At 39.7% G+C, this 11930-nt stretch overlaps 4 protein-coding genes across 4 annotated transcripts; 1 reads left to right on the top strand and 3 right to left on the bottom strand.

Moving 5' to 3' along the window:
- Positions 1–945: 945 nt before the first annotated feature.
- LOC104826865 lies at positions 946–1756 on the bottom strand. The gene has a single exon (XM_010559795.2). The coding sequence runs from the start codon at positions 1628–1630 to the stop codon at positions 1106–1108; it is 525 nt and encodes a 174-aa protein (XP_010558097.1). The 5' UTR covers positions 1631–1756; the 3' UTR covers positions 946–1105.
- A 238-nt stretch (positions 1757–1994) lies between these two features.
- LOC104826864 (rop guanine nucleotide exchange factor 5-like) lies at positions 1995–4837 on the bottom strand. The gene is made up of 7 exons (XM_010559794.1): positions 4421–4837; positions 4149–4265; positions 3896–4050; positions 3739–3813; positions 3360–3650; positions 2932–3273; positions 1995–2702 (listed from the first exon to the last, which is right to left on the bottom strand). The coding sequence occupies exons 1-7, from the start codon at positions 4707–4709 to the stop codon at positions 2259–2261; spliced, it is 1713 nt and encodes a 570-aa protein (XP_010558096.1). The 5' UTR covers positions 4710–4837; the 3' UTR covers positions 1995–2258.
- Positions 4838–7558: 2721 nt separating this feature from the next.
- Positions 7559–9924, top strand: LOC104826863 (deoxyhypusine synthase). Its single transcript, XM_010559793.1, has 7 exons — positions 7559–7905; positions 8067–8234; positions 8514–8732; positions 8921–9007; positions 9096–9201; positions 9297–9532; positions 9645–9924. Exons 1-7 carry the CDS (start codon positions 7711–7713, stop codon positions 9732–9734), a joined length of 1101 nt encoding a protein of 366 aa, XP_010558095.1. The 5' UTR covers positions 7559–7710; the 3' UTR covers positions 9735–9924.
- A 22-nt stretch (positions 9925–9946) lies between these two features.
- On the bottom strand, positions 9947–11723 carry LOC104826862 (cytochrome P450 71A1-like). Its single transcript, XM_010559792.1, has 2 exons — positions 10784–11723; positions 9947–10692 (listed from the first exon to the last, which is right to left on the bottom strand). The coding sequence occupies exons 1-2, from the start codon at positions 11657–11659 to the stop codon at positions 10081–10083; spliced, it is 1488 nt and encodes a 495-aa protein (XP_010558094.1). The 5' UTR covers positions 11660–11723; the 3' UTR covers positions 9947–10080.
- Positions 11724–11930: the final 207 nt, after the last annotated feature.

The following is an 11930-nucleotide window of genomic DNA, read 5'->3' as shown; positions in this document are numbered from 1 at the left end:
GGGGGGGGGGGGGGGTGTAAGGATAGTGCTGCACTGAAGTCATTGGTTTAATCATTGAATCATTGATCATATTCTTTTACCCTTGAGGAGGCAAAGAGGTGGTTTTACTTGAGAAGCCAACCAAGAGCAAGAACACAGAAACTTCAAAGGGCTGCTACAGAGAAACCTGTTCTTATGTATTTCTAGAAATAACTTCTTCACCTGTGATATAAAGACAGTTTAGTCTCACAATCAACAGAGCAAAATCAGAATCAATACACGCCTTTCTTTGAAAATATGATCATCAGATTCCCATGGTCCTTCGGTAAGTACAAGTTATATAAGCCAGGATAACTGGAGATCTTCTGGATGGACAAAGCAAATCTCTGCACAATAGATATTTGGTCTATACTTCCTTCTGCTAGTGATGACCATGTCTACCTCAAGAATTACTGCAGAGGAATATATTGTGACATAGCAAACTAAGCATCAGAACGAATCGAAAACTAGAACACGGAAATTTCAGCTCAGTCGAACTATCAGCTAAACCAAGTACATGCTAGAATTCCAAACAAGAAGGCTAAAGTTCTCTCTTTTTGATGTTTGATGCCCAAGAATAACTCTTTCACCTATTGCAGAGAGGAATTAAGCAAACCCGGGTTAGCTGATCTGAACTCTATCTGTTAGGCCAAGCAAGGAATCAGATCCATCATCATGCGGGCATAATACATACCTGTGTATTCCCAAATTTAACAAGCAAAAGCAACATCTGTAAGTAGATTAATTCATAGCACAGGGTATAATCCCTATCATCAGAAGACATCATCACTCCTCCAACATCTCGTCAGTAACTGAAATCACTCATCTTAAGCATATTCCCATTGTGGAAAATCTCCTTAACACCCCATAAAAACAGGAATATAAAACATCATAGAGATCTGTGAGAACCCGAATGCAGAATCAAAATATTGATCACCAAAAACTTCCATTTCATCATAATCTAATCCGAATCACAAGTAATAGACGCGCCCGTATAACATTCTCGCATCACCCTCGTCTTCCAATACCAATTACAACAGAATAACCACGTTTAAAACTACAACAAACACAACTTCTGCCCAGTAACCTAACGAGTAAAAGCATACAGGACAAGAGAAGCATAGATCAAGAGAGCAGAAGGGACCAATATCAGGAGAGGTATGACGGCGGCATAAGCATGTCCACTTCCACAGGCCAAAGTTCCAACCTTGATCTGAACGACATTAACAAGAGCCATCATGAGAAACCCACATCCACAAACCGAGCCCACACCCGAAACCAGCATGCCCAACCGAAGAACCGACTTGTTGACGTAGTAGACCACGGGCTCGAGCCTTGTCGGGACGTGAAACGACGCCGTGATGTTGAGGCGTATGGCCTGCTTGAGACCCAGAGCGATGAGGCTGGAGAAGAGGAACGAAGCGAAGGAGTAGACATGGAAGGCAACGAGATCTTCCGCCATTCGCGATGTCGGGTTGCAGTTAGGGTCGGACACCAGGCTGTTAGACGGGTCGCGAGGGTTCCAAGCGAGTCCGATGAAGACTGCGAGAGTGAAGAGCGAGTTCACGTTAACAACGCCGTCTAGGGCCGTGATGTGGATACTCGTCGCCATGCTAATATTCTCCGGCGGCCGTGACGACGGATCCGGCGGAGAGATTCGTTCCGGAGGAGTGAAGGAAGCTCACGCGCCAGAAGAAGCGCGAGTGAACCAAAAATAGCAACACTTTAGTATACAGTGATTTCGTCTGGTTTTCATATTAAACAATGAGGGGAAAAGTTGGGATTTTTGAAAATCTTGGGCCGCAAAAAGATAAAGTTGGAAACTTGGGGCAAAAAGGAAATAAAATAAAAACATTTCATCTGATCCATAACTTTGGTTAATAATGTGGTCGCCTATATTTTTACCAAACGAGTAATTGTCATCTTTGCATTGTCAATGAAGAAACCAATCCGTAGAGATTTGGTGAAATTGGTGGTTGTGATCTTAACCTTTCTGCCCCTTCGGTTCAGTTCGGTTAAATTACATTCAGCTTGCAATTGTAGACTGTACCAAACCGGTTTCAGAAAGAGAAACTTTCAACTCTTACCACAGCCTTAACAGTGTAAGTGAAACCCAAACAAATCAACAATCTCTACATAAGTTACACTTTACATTCTACTAACTTTCTTGTTGGCTACTCAGCCGTTTCTTGTACTCTTTCTTCGTTGGAAACCTCAGAATAGACATTATGTTTGGGGTATCAGCTTTGATGAACTGATGAATGAACTTTTGGCTTTGAACGTTCTCTGCCATTGTTGTTTGCCACCGAATATGGAGTTTCGGTTGCATTTCCGCATATTTTTGGTTTGGACTCGACTCCGAGATAATTGGTCAATACCCTTCTAACCCCAAACCCGCGATGTGGAAGCTTGTCGTTGTTCTTGCTGGAGAAATAAGGACCTTTCTCTCCTCTTAAAGGGCTAATCAATAATGGAGCTCTCATGGGAGAGAAGGTTGTTTTGTAAGGAGTGCCTGAAGAAGGCACACAGTATGGGATCGTCACCTGCTTCTGAGCTATAGCTTTGTAATCCGAATTCCTTGTTAAGCTGTCCACGTAGAGCAAGTCATCGATACGTGCAACGATATTGTATGCCAAGCTCTCTAGAGCTCTTGAATAGCTTTCAAGGATCGATTTTCCAATGTCCTGAAAAATTAAAAGACAGAATACTGAGGAAAGCCCTTCCGTGGAACCAATATGGCATCTGAAAGAAATGTATCTATGCATCCATGCATGTACGTATGTATGCATGCATGCATATGAAGGCGTATATCGGCTTGCCATGTATACTTGTATAGCACCATATATGCATCTATCTCTGCAAAACAAGAATGTCCATAAGAATGTATCAGAGGTGATTCATCAAAGATCAAACCTTGTTGTATTGAATCTTGCTAATGTCGAGAGCAGTTTGGGTTAAAGCAGGGAATCGCTGCTTCAAGCAAAGCAAGAGCCTTTCCGCTCTTTCCACGAGGACTTCCCTTTTGTCACCATCCACCATTAGATCTTTAACCATTTCCCATGATAACTTCGGAGTAGAATTCGAAGGATTGTTAACTCTTCGCTTCCAGACGTATATTGAAGCTTCGACCCGGTTTGCGATATCTAGAGCGACGTGTTCAGAGGATAGATCAAGGCAATCAAGAAGAAACTCGGGGGAAAACTGATCAGACGTCACATATCTGTAGATAACTTCTCCAAGACAGGATCTTCCATTCTACAAAACCCAGGAACTCGATGTCAGAAACATAGCTTCTCTAAGACCTTTTGTTGGAAAAGATGGTTCGGTTTTAAAGAGCATACCTTTGGAAGGCCTTCAAGGTATGATTCAGGAATGTCCATTTCGGACAAGGAAGTGCTGTTAATGGCCATTGCAGCTTTCAGTATCTGTGTAACGCATTCACGCATATGATTCAATTCAATTCTCGTGTTCTCGCTCAGGCCATCGGGAGGCAATCTTGGCACAGGCAACCACCATTTATCTCCTTGACGTTGAATCGCTCTGTGGAAAGAAGCTGAACCATCGGTTTCTGAAGCTACAATCCCTTGATCAACATACCAGAACTCGGTTGCCTGAAACTTATCCAGTATCTCCTGCATAACAAAATGGATTTGAATTCAAAAGATTTAACCTTTAAACCATAGTGTGATGCACCATGAGTAAAGTTACTCGAATTCTCACGAGAAGAAGGGCGTCTAGTTTACAGAGAGCCGGGAGATTGATGAAGATATCTGATCTTGGGCTACAAGTCATGACCTGAAGACACAATACCTTAATCAATGTTCACATAGACTCCAATTATTACAAGACCCAAACACAGGAACCAAACATGAACTACCTCAAGCTTTTTCCCATCATGGGAAAATTGGGTAGAAGGTGTCAGTTCCACAATGTGATCACAGACACTGAGAAGCCACTCCATTTCCCTTCTCCACATTGCCTTTTTCTCTCTGGGCAGAGGCTCTAATCTCCATAGTTGCCCGAAAACCGTAGCTGAATATAATCCGAGTAGAAGAACATTAAAATTTGTAGAATGATTTGAGTTATAAGGTTCAGACATTTTCACGAACACATGATATGATAGTTTTTACCACAGAGATTGGTAATGGCGTTGGAGATGGCTAAAGCCGTGCAAACGCCTTTGCCAGAACCTGACATGTCTTCACCAAGCAGTAACTTTGCGAATCTCTCTTTCATCATATCCACCTCTGGCTCATACAAAAAAGTCAAAGCACAGGGATTTTAGAGAAATTTTCCAACTTGAATTTTGAAATTTGAAAACCCAGTAAAGCAAAACAACTCCAAAAAAAAGGGCGATCTTTTTTTTCCCTTCGTTTTCTCGGCAACCAAACAGGTCACTGACCTGAAATACTGATCTGCTTTTTTTCAAACCCGGAATCAGCAAAAGGGTTAGATTTCTTCTCGTTTCTTTTCCCATTTTCCGTCGAGTTCTTCCTCAAAGCAGCTTTCCTAATCGGCCAACCCAGAAGCTGGGGCGGCGGATGTGGAGAAGAAGCGCCACCGGAACTCTCGCAATTCGACCCACTCGAGCTTCTGCTCTCCCTAGACTTGTCCGCTGACTCGGTCACCGAGTGAGTCCCACCATTTCTTTTCTTCTCGTTTCCTGCGCAGCTCTTCGCCAAATTCTCCATTCTCAACCGATTCGAGCGTAAAATTACGGGTTTTTGAACAGACCCAGAAGAATTCAGAGATCCAGACAAGCCAAGATCATCTTTTCATAGTTGAAAAGTCATAATCTTGCCTAGGAAAGGAGGCTCTGTTTCTTTCACTCTGTCACTCCCACACTGAAACAGGAAGGGTATATATTTGACTTCAGCAAACTAGCTTTTGGCGGACGGATTCTCTCTCGTAGAGTAAATTACCATTTTGCCCATGGAGTTAATTTGAAAAGTACGACAACTAACGTTGAGTACGCCTAGCTAATTTGTTAGTTTCAATGAGATAATTACAAGGCAATAATGAGGAACATTAAATTAAAGAGGCGAGTGGGGCTTACAAAACTCAATGTCTGGAGGAATTATATAATTTATATATTTAAGCTTTTCTCTTTGAATATCTTTTATTAATTTTAAAATGATCAATTGAAAAAATCAACCATATTATAAGAGTATAGCTCTATAGATTAAAAACAATGATAATCCACGTCTGTACATTTTATGTAATTAAAATAATGTCTTAGCATATCTTCAACTTTTAAGATAAATAAAAAAAAAATTATATGGAATATCAACCCAAATATAATAAAATTCATATTTATATATTATCTTAATATTAATTGTAAATTATAATGATAAAGTTTTTAGAATTATGATGGATTCTGAAATTTTGAAATTTGATCTTTTGGAGAGATATTTGAATTTCGAATATCAAAAAAAAAATATTCGGACATCAGAATCTGAATTTTCCAACAAATAAAAGTAACTTCTAAATTTTAAATGTTATGTGATATTTTATTATTTTAAAAATTAAAACAATTTAAAATTTAAAACCATAAGATTTTAAAATTCCTAAAAATTACCAAAAATTAGTTTATAATTATACAGATTATCTTCAAATTTTGACTATAAAACCATAAAATCTGAATCGAAATATAAACTTAAGATATCAATAGTATCAATTTACGAATTCAAACTAGAATTTGAATCACTCCACTACCTGAAAACCATCCAAATAGAGCATCGGTAGTTAGATGAAGCCGGTGGGGACATTCTTCTTGAAGACAGTACCCTTTTTTTGTAATTTTTTATTTTATATACTGAACGTTAGTTGAGCAGTGGCAATTTTGTTAATATGGATATACATCTTGGGCGAAACGGTAAATTGGACATTCGTTTAGTCTCAAAGGGAATTCATTGATATTAATAGCCGTTGTTTTGCCACATGCCCATCAACGTCATCCATAGCCATGCTTCGATCTAAATTAAAACCACCACAAGAAAATTTAATAAACTAATATAACTTCACTTCATAAACTTTTGTTTTCTTAATTATCTCAATACAATTCTTTTTATTTCTCAAACCTCAATTAATATCCTTTTTATTCTATAAATATTCAAATTCATTTAGTATGTGCGGCTAAAAATCTCTTTGTCGCAATTTACATTACTCTATTATGCGTCCCCGTCTTTTACATTACTCTATTTTGTAACCTTTATGTTTTTTAATTTATTGTTTTAAGAAAAAAATACCTAAAAATTCTTAAACTTTTAATTTGGTATAATATTAATTCACGAATTTGTAGGTGCATCTATTTACTCTCGAACTTGCGTTAACAGTAATTTCTAAATTTGCTTAATAGTTTCATACTCGTACATACCATTAATTAACCAAAGCAAAGTTTAACAATTATAATATTTAAAAATACAAGTTTAAGAATTATTGTATTCAAAAATACAAATTCAAGAATTATTGTATTCAAAAATGCAAGTTAAGAAATAAATATACGCACCTACAAATTCAGAAATTAATATTACACCAAATTACAAGTATCTTTTGCTTGTTTTAAATAATCTTATGAATCGTAAAGCCTATTATAAACCTCGAATGATATTTTATATGGTTGTTTAGACTTCGTTTCTGGATTCATGTTAACTCAGAAAATAAATAATATATTCATCATGATATTTGCAATTTATCTTTATTTTTCTCGTATTTTACAAGTTTTGAGAGAGAGAAAAGTCAATAGGTTTGTTGTTGAGTTTTTCTTTTACCCAAAATTTGAATTTTTTTTAATTATAAGATATAGATTATGTGAATTGAATCTCACACCTCTACAAAGTGAATGACGTGGAAGCAATGCATATAGAAAAGTTAAGAGATAAAGTGGTCTTTATTAGTATATTAGATTTCATTTGAAATTTGAAGGATAAAGTCAAGAATACATTCTCTCTAATCATTATATATTACTTATTTTCGGAGTATTGTGCCCAATAAAATTTTAATTTTTCATAAAAAAAATTAAAATTGATATTAATATTTTTTTTAGTTTGTCTATCAAATATGAATATCTTTGCCCACATCTCCTTAACATTGGTGTTCCTAGTAAATCACATTATAGACATATTTCAAAATCTGAATAGTAGTATAGTATGTTTGTAGAATAATTATTTTTTTGGCAATATTTTTTTAGTAATTTATTCTACGTTTTACATTTTAATTATTTTTTTATATTTTATATATATATATATATGAAATTTTAAAAGTTAGGTTCTCTTAGAAAGGCAAACAAAAAAAAAAGAGTAGTAAATTGATGCATTATTGAGAAAGGAAGGCAAAAAAAATAAAGGCAAATTGGGGGGGGGGGACAGAAAAAATATAATCACTGGTCAATTGCTAACTGCATAGTTGACCGGCACTATTAATGAACCGGTGAATTCTGTCAATGAATCAATCCCAATTTCTAAACCGGAAAAACCTATCCGGTTATTATGTGGGTCACTCTCTGTAGTCTTCCTTTTTCTACATGGAGAAACATATTGTTCCTGTTAAATTGATTGGACTCTGTTCTCTTAGTTGTCTTCTCCGACCAGCGTCGCTAAAACCCTAGAACTCCAAAAACCTCAACAGCTCAGCGCGGTTCAGAGGAGATCCACTTGTCCCTTCCAAAACCCTGGGCCTCGTGTCCGTTGAGCAATGGAGGATCATGTCCTTTCTTCGGTTCACTCCACGGTCTTCAAGGAATCTGAATCTTTGGAAGGAAAGTGCGTTAAGATCGAAGGATACGATTTCAACCAGGGAGTGAACTATCCTAGGCTTCTTAGATCCATGCTCACCACCGGATTCCAAGCCTCCAATCTCGGCGAGGCCATTGATGTCGTCAATCAGATGGTTTGTTCCTTTAATCTCGAACTAAACCCTTTTGTCGTTCGTGGTCTTTCCCTTGTCCGAATCCTGTCTCGTGTTGTAAATTTGATTCCTTTTGTTGTTGGGTACGCTCTAGTGATTTGTCCGATGGTGTTGGTAACATGGGTTTTGTGGTTCAATTGAAGCTAGATTGGAGACTTGCCAATGAAAGTATAGCTGAAGACTGTAGTGAAGAGGAGAAGGACCCGACCTACAGGAATTCTGTGAGGTGTAAGATATTTCTGGGTTTCACTTCAAATCTTGTGTCATCTGGCGTTAGAGACACAATTCGGTATCTTTCTCAGCATCATATGGTTAGTGGATGTTTAAACCCTTCTTTTATCCTGTTTTCAATTTTCTGATGCAAATTATGCATACTAGGTTGATAATTTGGCTCCTATTTGATCGTCCGGCCTGTTAATTGCTTGAAAGTTTCCATCTTTAATCCGAATTGCCATCTTTTCTTGATATTTCCTTGGGAACTGATGTTATTAGCTTAGGAAAAGATTTGGGATTTGTGGTGTTAGGCCTCTATGTCCATGGAATGAACGGTTCTTTAGGAGTGTTTTTGATTTGGATATGCTTCTCTTCAGGTTGATGTTATAGTCACCACGACTGGTGGCATAGAGGAGGATCTCATAAAATGCCTTGCACCTACATATAAAGGCGATTTTTCACTATCGGGAGCTTATCTGCGATCAAAGGGATTGAACCGCATTGGCAATTTACTGGTTCCAAATGATAACTACTGCAAATTTGAGGATTGGATAATCCCTATCTTTGACCAGATGTTGAAGGAACAGAAAGAACATGTATCCCCTTTCCTTTTTCTTTTTTTAATTCGATGAATCTGTTGTGAATTCTGTCATGTATATCAGTGATCCATGTGAATTTTTGTTTTCAAGTGTTAGTATTCATATTCATAAGCTTCTGTTATCAGGGCAATGTTTGCAATTCAGAGCACTTAGCTCATTTGATTGTTTCTTTTTGTATGTTACAGAATGTGCTGTGGACACCGTCTAAGCTGTTAGCTCGCTTGGGAAAGGAAATAAACGACGGGAGCTCGTACCTTTATTGGGCATACAAGGTAAATTAACTCCATTTTCTGTTGCTTTTTCAGCATAGATATAAAGTCTTTGAACTGAAATCTTTACTCACTCCTCTTGTCCTTTTAGAACAACATTCCAGTTTTCTGTCCTGGCTTAACCGATGGCTCTCTTGGTGATATGCTGTACTTCCATTCATTTCGTACTTCTGGCCTCATCATCGACGTAGTCCAAGGTACTTCCTTTCCCCCCGGGGAATCACACACCTTCCAACTAACGATAAGCTTTTAATACACGATCACATATATAAATCGAATGATTCTTGAACAGATATCAGAGCTATGAACGGGGAAGCTGTCCATGCAAGTCCAAGAAAGACGGGGATGATAATTCTTGGAGGGGGTTTGCCAAAGCACCATATATGCAACGCCAATATGATGCGTAATGGTGCGGACTACGCCGTGTTTATAAACACCGCACAAGAATTTGACGGGAGCGACTCGGGTGCCCGTCCAGACGAGGCCGTGTCTTGGGGTAAAATCAGAGGCTCTGCGAAAACCGTTAAGGTCTCCTACCTGAAACTATCTTTCTTCATGATGGATCTTTCAAGAGCTTTTTTTTTTCTCTCTGAATCTGCATACCGATTTTTTTTTCGTGTTGGATCGCTGGTTCTGTCAGGTACACTGCGATGCCACCATTGCCTTCCCTCTGCTGGTTGCAGAGACGTTCGCCTCGAAGAGACATCCTACCATGGAGACCAATGCTTGAGGAACATCTCTTTTTTTCGTTTGTCACTTTGATTCTTAGGATAATGTATACATATCCGGATTCTCCTCTGTTTTGTCCTAGAGGAAACACCATAAATTCTCAGCAAGAGGAGAGTGTTCTTGCAGGAATCAGTATGATTCTTTTGGTGATTGAATTGGAATATATAATCTCTAACAGAGTTTTGATTTTATTTAACATTAGAGATTAGAACATATTGCTATAGTTTTATTCATGCATTAATATAAAAAAAAATTGCATAAGCAATCTTACATGGGAGCTCTCGACGAAGACAGAGATTACATAAAAAAAACTTGGAAAAGTCTCACCGACCTGACCAAACAAAGAACTAATCAACCGGGAACCGAGCAACTGGAACAAGACGAAGAGGGTATTTCCTGGAGACAACGAACTGAAATGTCTCGTCCATGCTCAAATCTTGAGGCTTTGACCCTTTAGGCATCTCCCAGTCGTACCAATACAACAGGTTGGCCATCGAGTCCTCGAGCAAGGCGACGCCCAGCGACATCCCCGGGCAGTTCCTGCGTCCAAACCCGAACGGAATGAACCCCTTGTGGTTTCCCATGTAATCTATCTTTGTCCCCTCGAACCTTTCGGGCACAAACTCTTTCGGTTTCTCCCAGATCTTGGGGTCGGACTGGATAGCGTGCGCATTAACGAGGACCTTCGTCTTCGCGGGGATTTCATAGCCGTATATCTTCACGTCTTCGGCGATTTCCCGAGGAATGATGCCCGGAGGGTGAAGCCTGGTTGTCTCCTTGATCACACATTTCAAGTAATGCATCTGATCTACGTCGTTGCTCGTTATCTTCGTCTTGTTTCCGACGATACCTCTTACCTCTTCTTGCACTTTCCTCATCGCTTCGGGGTGCCTTATCAGTTCGGACATTATCCAGTCTAACTCCAATGCCACCGATTCCACCGCCGCAACGTATATTCCCTGCAAAAGGATTCACAAAATCGAATCAAACCCATAACCAAAAAGCTTTTTTCCGGGTACCCGATCTCGGTCTGGTATCGGGGTTTATTACCTGTGCGATTGCTTTGATGTCCTTGAGGTATTCGAGTTTTTGTTCCTCCTCGAGATGGAAAAGGCCGTCCAGGTAGCCTTGCTGTCCACGGCTCTCGCTGATCATATGTTCCATGAAAACATCCAACTCTGCGTAGATTCTCTTCAGGTTCGACGTGTAACCCGTGAGTCTGTCCATCCAGGCGAAGCTCGGGTACAGATCCCCGAAGCAGAACGCTCCCATGAGCTTCTTGAACTTGAGATCCCACTCTCCGAAGCTCATCCCTTTCACCTCCTCGTATCTCCGGCCCGTGAAAGATCTGTACACGACGTTGTTCACGAGGGAGAGGAACACGTCTGACAGGTCGAGATCGGACCTTTTGAGGGCTGAACTCTGGATCGTTTTCAGCATGTCGGAGATCTCCTCGTCTCTTATTGCGCTCTGGAACCCGTAGACGACGTTCTTGCTCAGCAGATGAAGCGCGGAGACTTTCCTCACTTGCTTCCAGTGGTCTCCGTAGGGGGAGTACACCATGTCCAGACCAGACCCTTTGAGGGGAGTGAGAGATGTGTTCGGCGGCCTGTTCGAGAAACTGGTGTCGTGGTTCTTGGTGATCTCGTCAATGGCGTCGGCGGAGGAGACCACGAGATAGCGAGTGCTTCCGAAGTGGACGAACATCAGAGGACCGAGCTTCGAAGCCATCGCTTCGAGGGTTTTGTGGGGGAGATCTCCGATCTGATGAAGGTTTCCGATGATCGGAAGCTTTCTGGGCGACGGCGGAAGATTCTTCCCGCGAGATTTCACGTGTTTGATCAGAATGACGAAACACAGGATCGGGAACACCGCGAGAACAGAAACGAGGAGAGGGTTCGAAGAATTCATCGTTTTCTCCATCATTCTTCCTGTTTGTTTCTTCTGGTGGGTGGTTCTTCCCTTAGTCACTTGCTCTTGCTTTGCTTTTGATCCGAGAGAGTTCATATATAAGATTTAAAAGAGGTTTATGTTAAGTTTTCTTCAACGCCTCGGTCAAAGAAGTGCAGCAACGGTCAAGTCCCGTCGGATCGGCTTGTTTGACCAAATAAAATAAAAAAAAAAGTTACGCAAATATTATGCAACTTGTAAAAAATTAAATAAAAAATTGAAAAACTTAATACAGTGGAATTTTCTT

The sequence above is a fragment of the Tarenaya hassleriana genome, unplaced genomic scaffold, assembly GCF_000463585.1.
Source record: "Tarenaya hassleriana unplaced genomic scaffold, ASM46358v1 Cleome5, whole genome shotgun sequence".
Classification (NCBI taxonomy): Eukaryota; Viridiplantae; Streptophyta; class Magnoliopsida; order Brassicales; family Cleomaceae; genus Tarenaya; species Tarenaya hassleriana.
The sequence above is the reverse complement of the archived record's forward strand: the minus strand, read 5'-3'. Positions and strand labels throughout refer to the sequence as shown.

Bases quoted from the DNA above. Each gene is read 5' to 3' on its own strand.
- LOC104826865 (XM_010559795.2), bottom strand. From the start codon at position 1,630: ATGGCGACGAGTATCCACATCACGGCCCTAGACGGCGTTGTTAACGTG.
- LOC104826864 (XM_010559794.1), bottom strand. From the start codon at position 4,709: ATGGAGAATTTGGCGAAGAGCTGCGCAGGAAACGAGAAGAAAAGAAAT. The intron at 3,651-3,738 runs GTGAGAATTCGA...TTTGTTATGCAG, and splicing joins AACTAGACGCCCTTCTTCTC to GAGATACTGGATAAGTTTCA. The intron at 2,703-2,931 runs GTTTGATCTTTG...TTAATTTTTCAG, and splicing joins GCAAGATTCAATACAACAAG to GACATTGGAAAATCGATCCT.
- LOC104826863 (XM_010559793.1), top strand. From the start codon at position 7,711: ATGGAGGATCATGTCCTTTCTTCGGTTCACTCCACGGTCTTCAAGGAA. The intron at 8,235-8,513 runs GTTAGTGGATGT...GCTTCTCTTCAG, and splicing joins ATCTTTCTCAGCATCATATG to GTTGATGTTATAGTCACCAC. The intron at 9,008-9,095 runs GTAAATTAACTC...TTGTCCTTTTAG, and splicing joins ACCTTTATTGGGCATACAAG to AACAACATTCCAGTTTTCTG.
- LOC104826862 (XM_010559792.1), bottom strand. From the start codon at position 11,659: ATGATGGAGAAAACGATGAATTCTTCGAACCCTCTCCTCGTTTCTGTT. The intron at 10,693-10,783 runs GTAATAAACCCC...ATCCTTTTGCAG, and splicing joins ACATCAAAGCAATCGCACAG to GGAATATACGTTGCGGCGGT.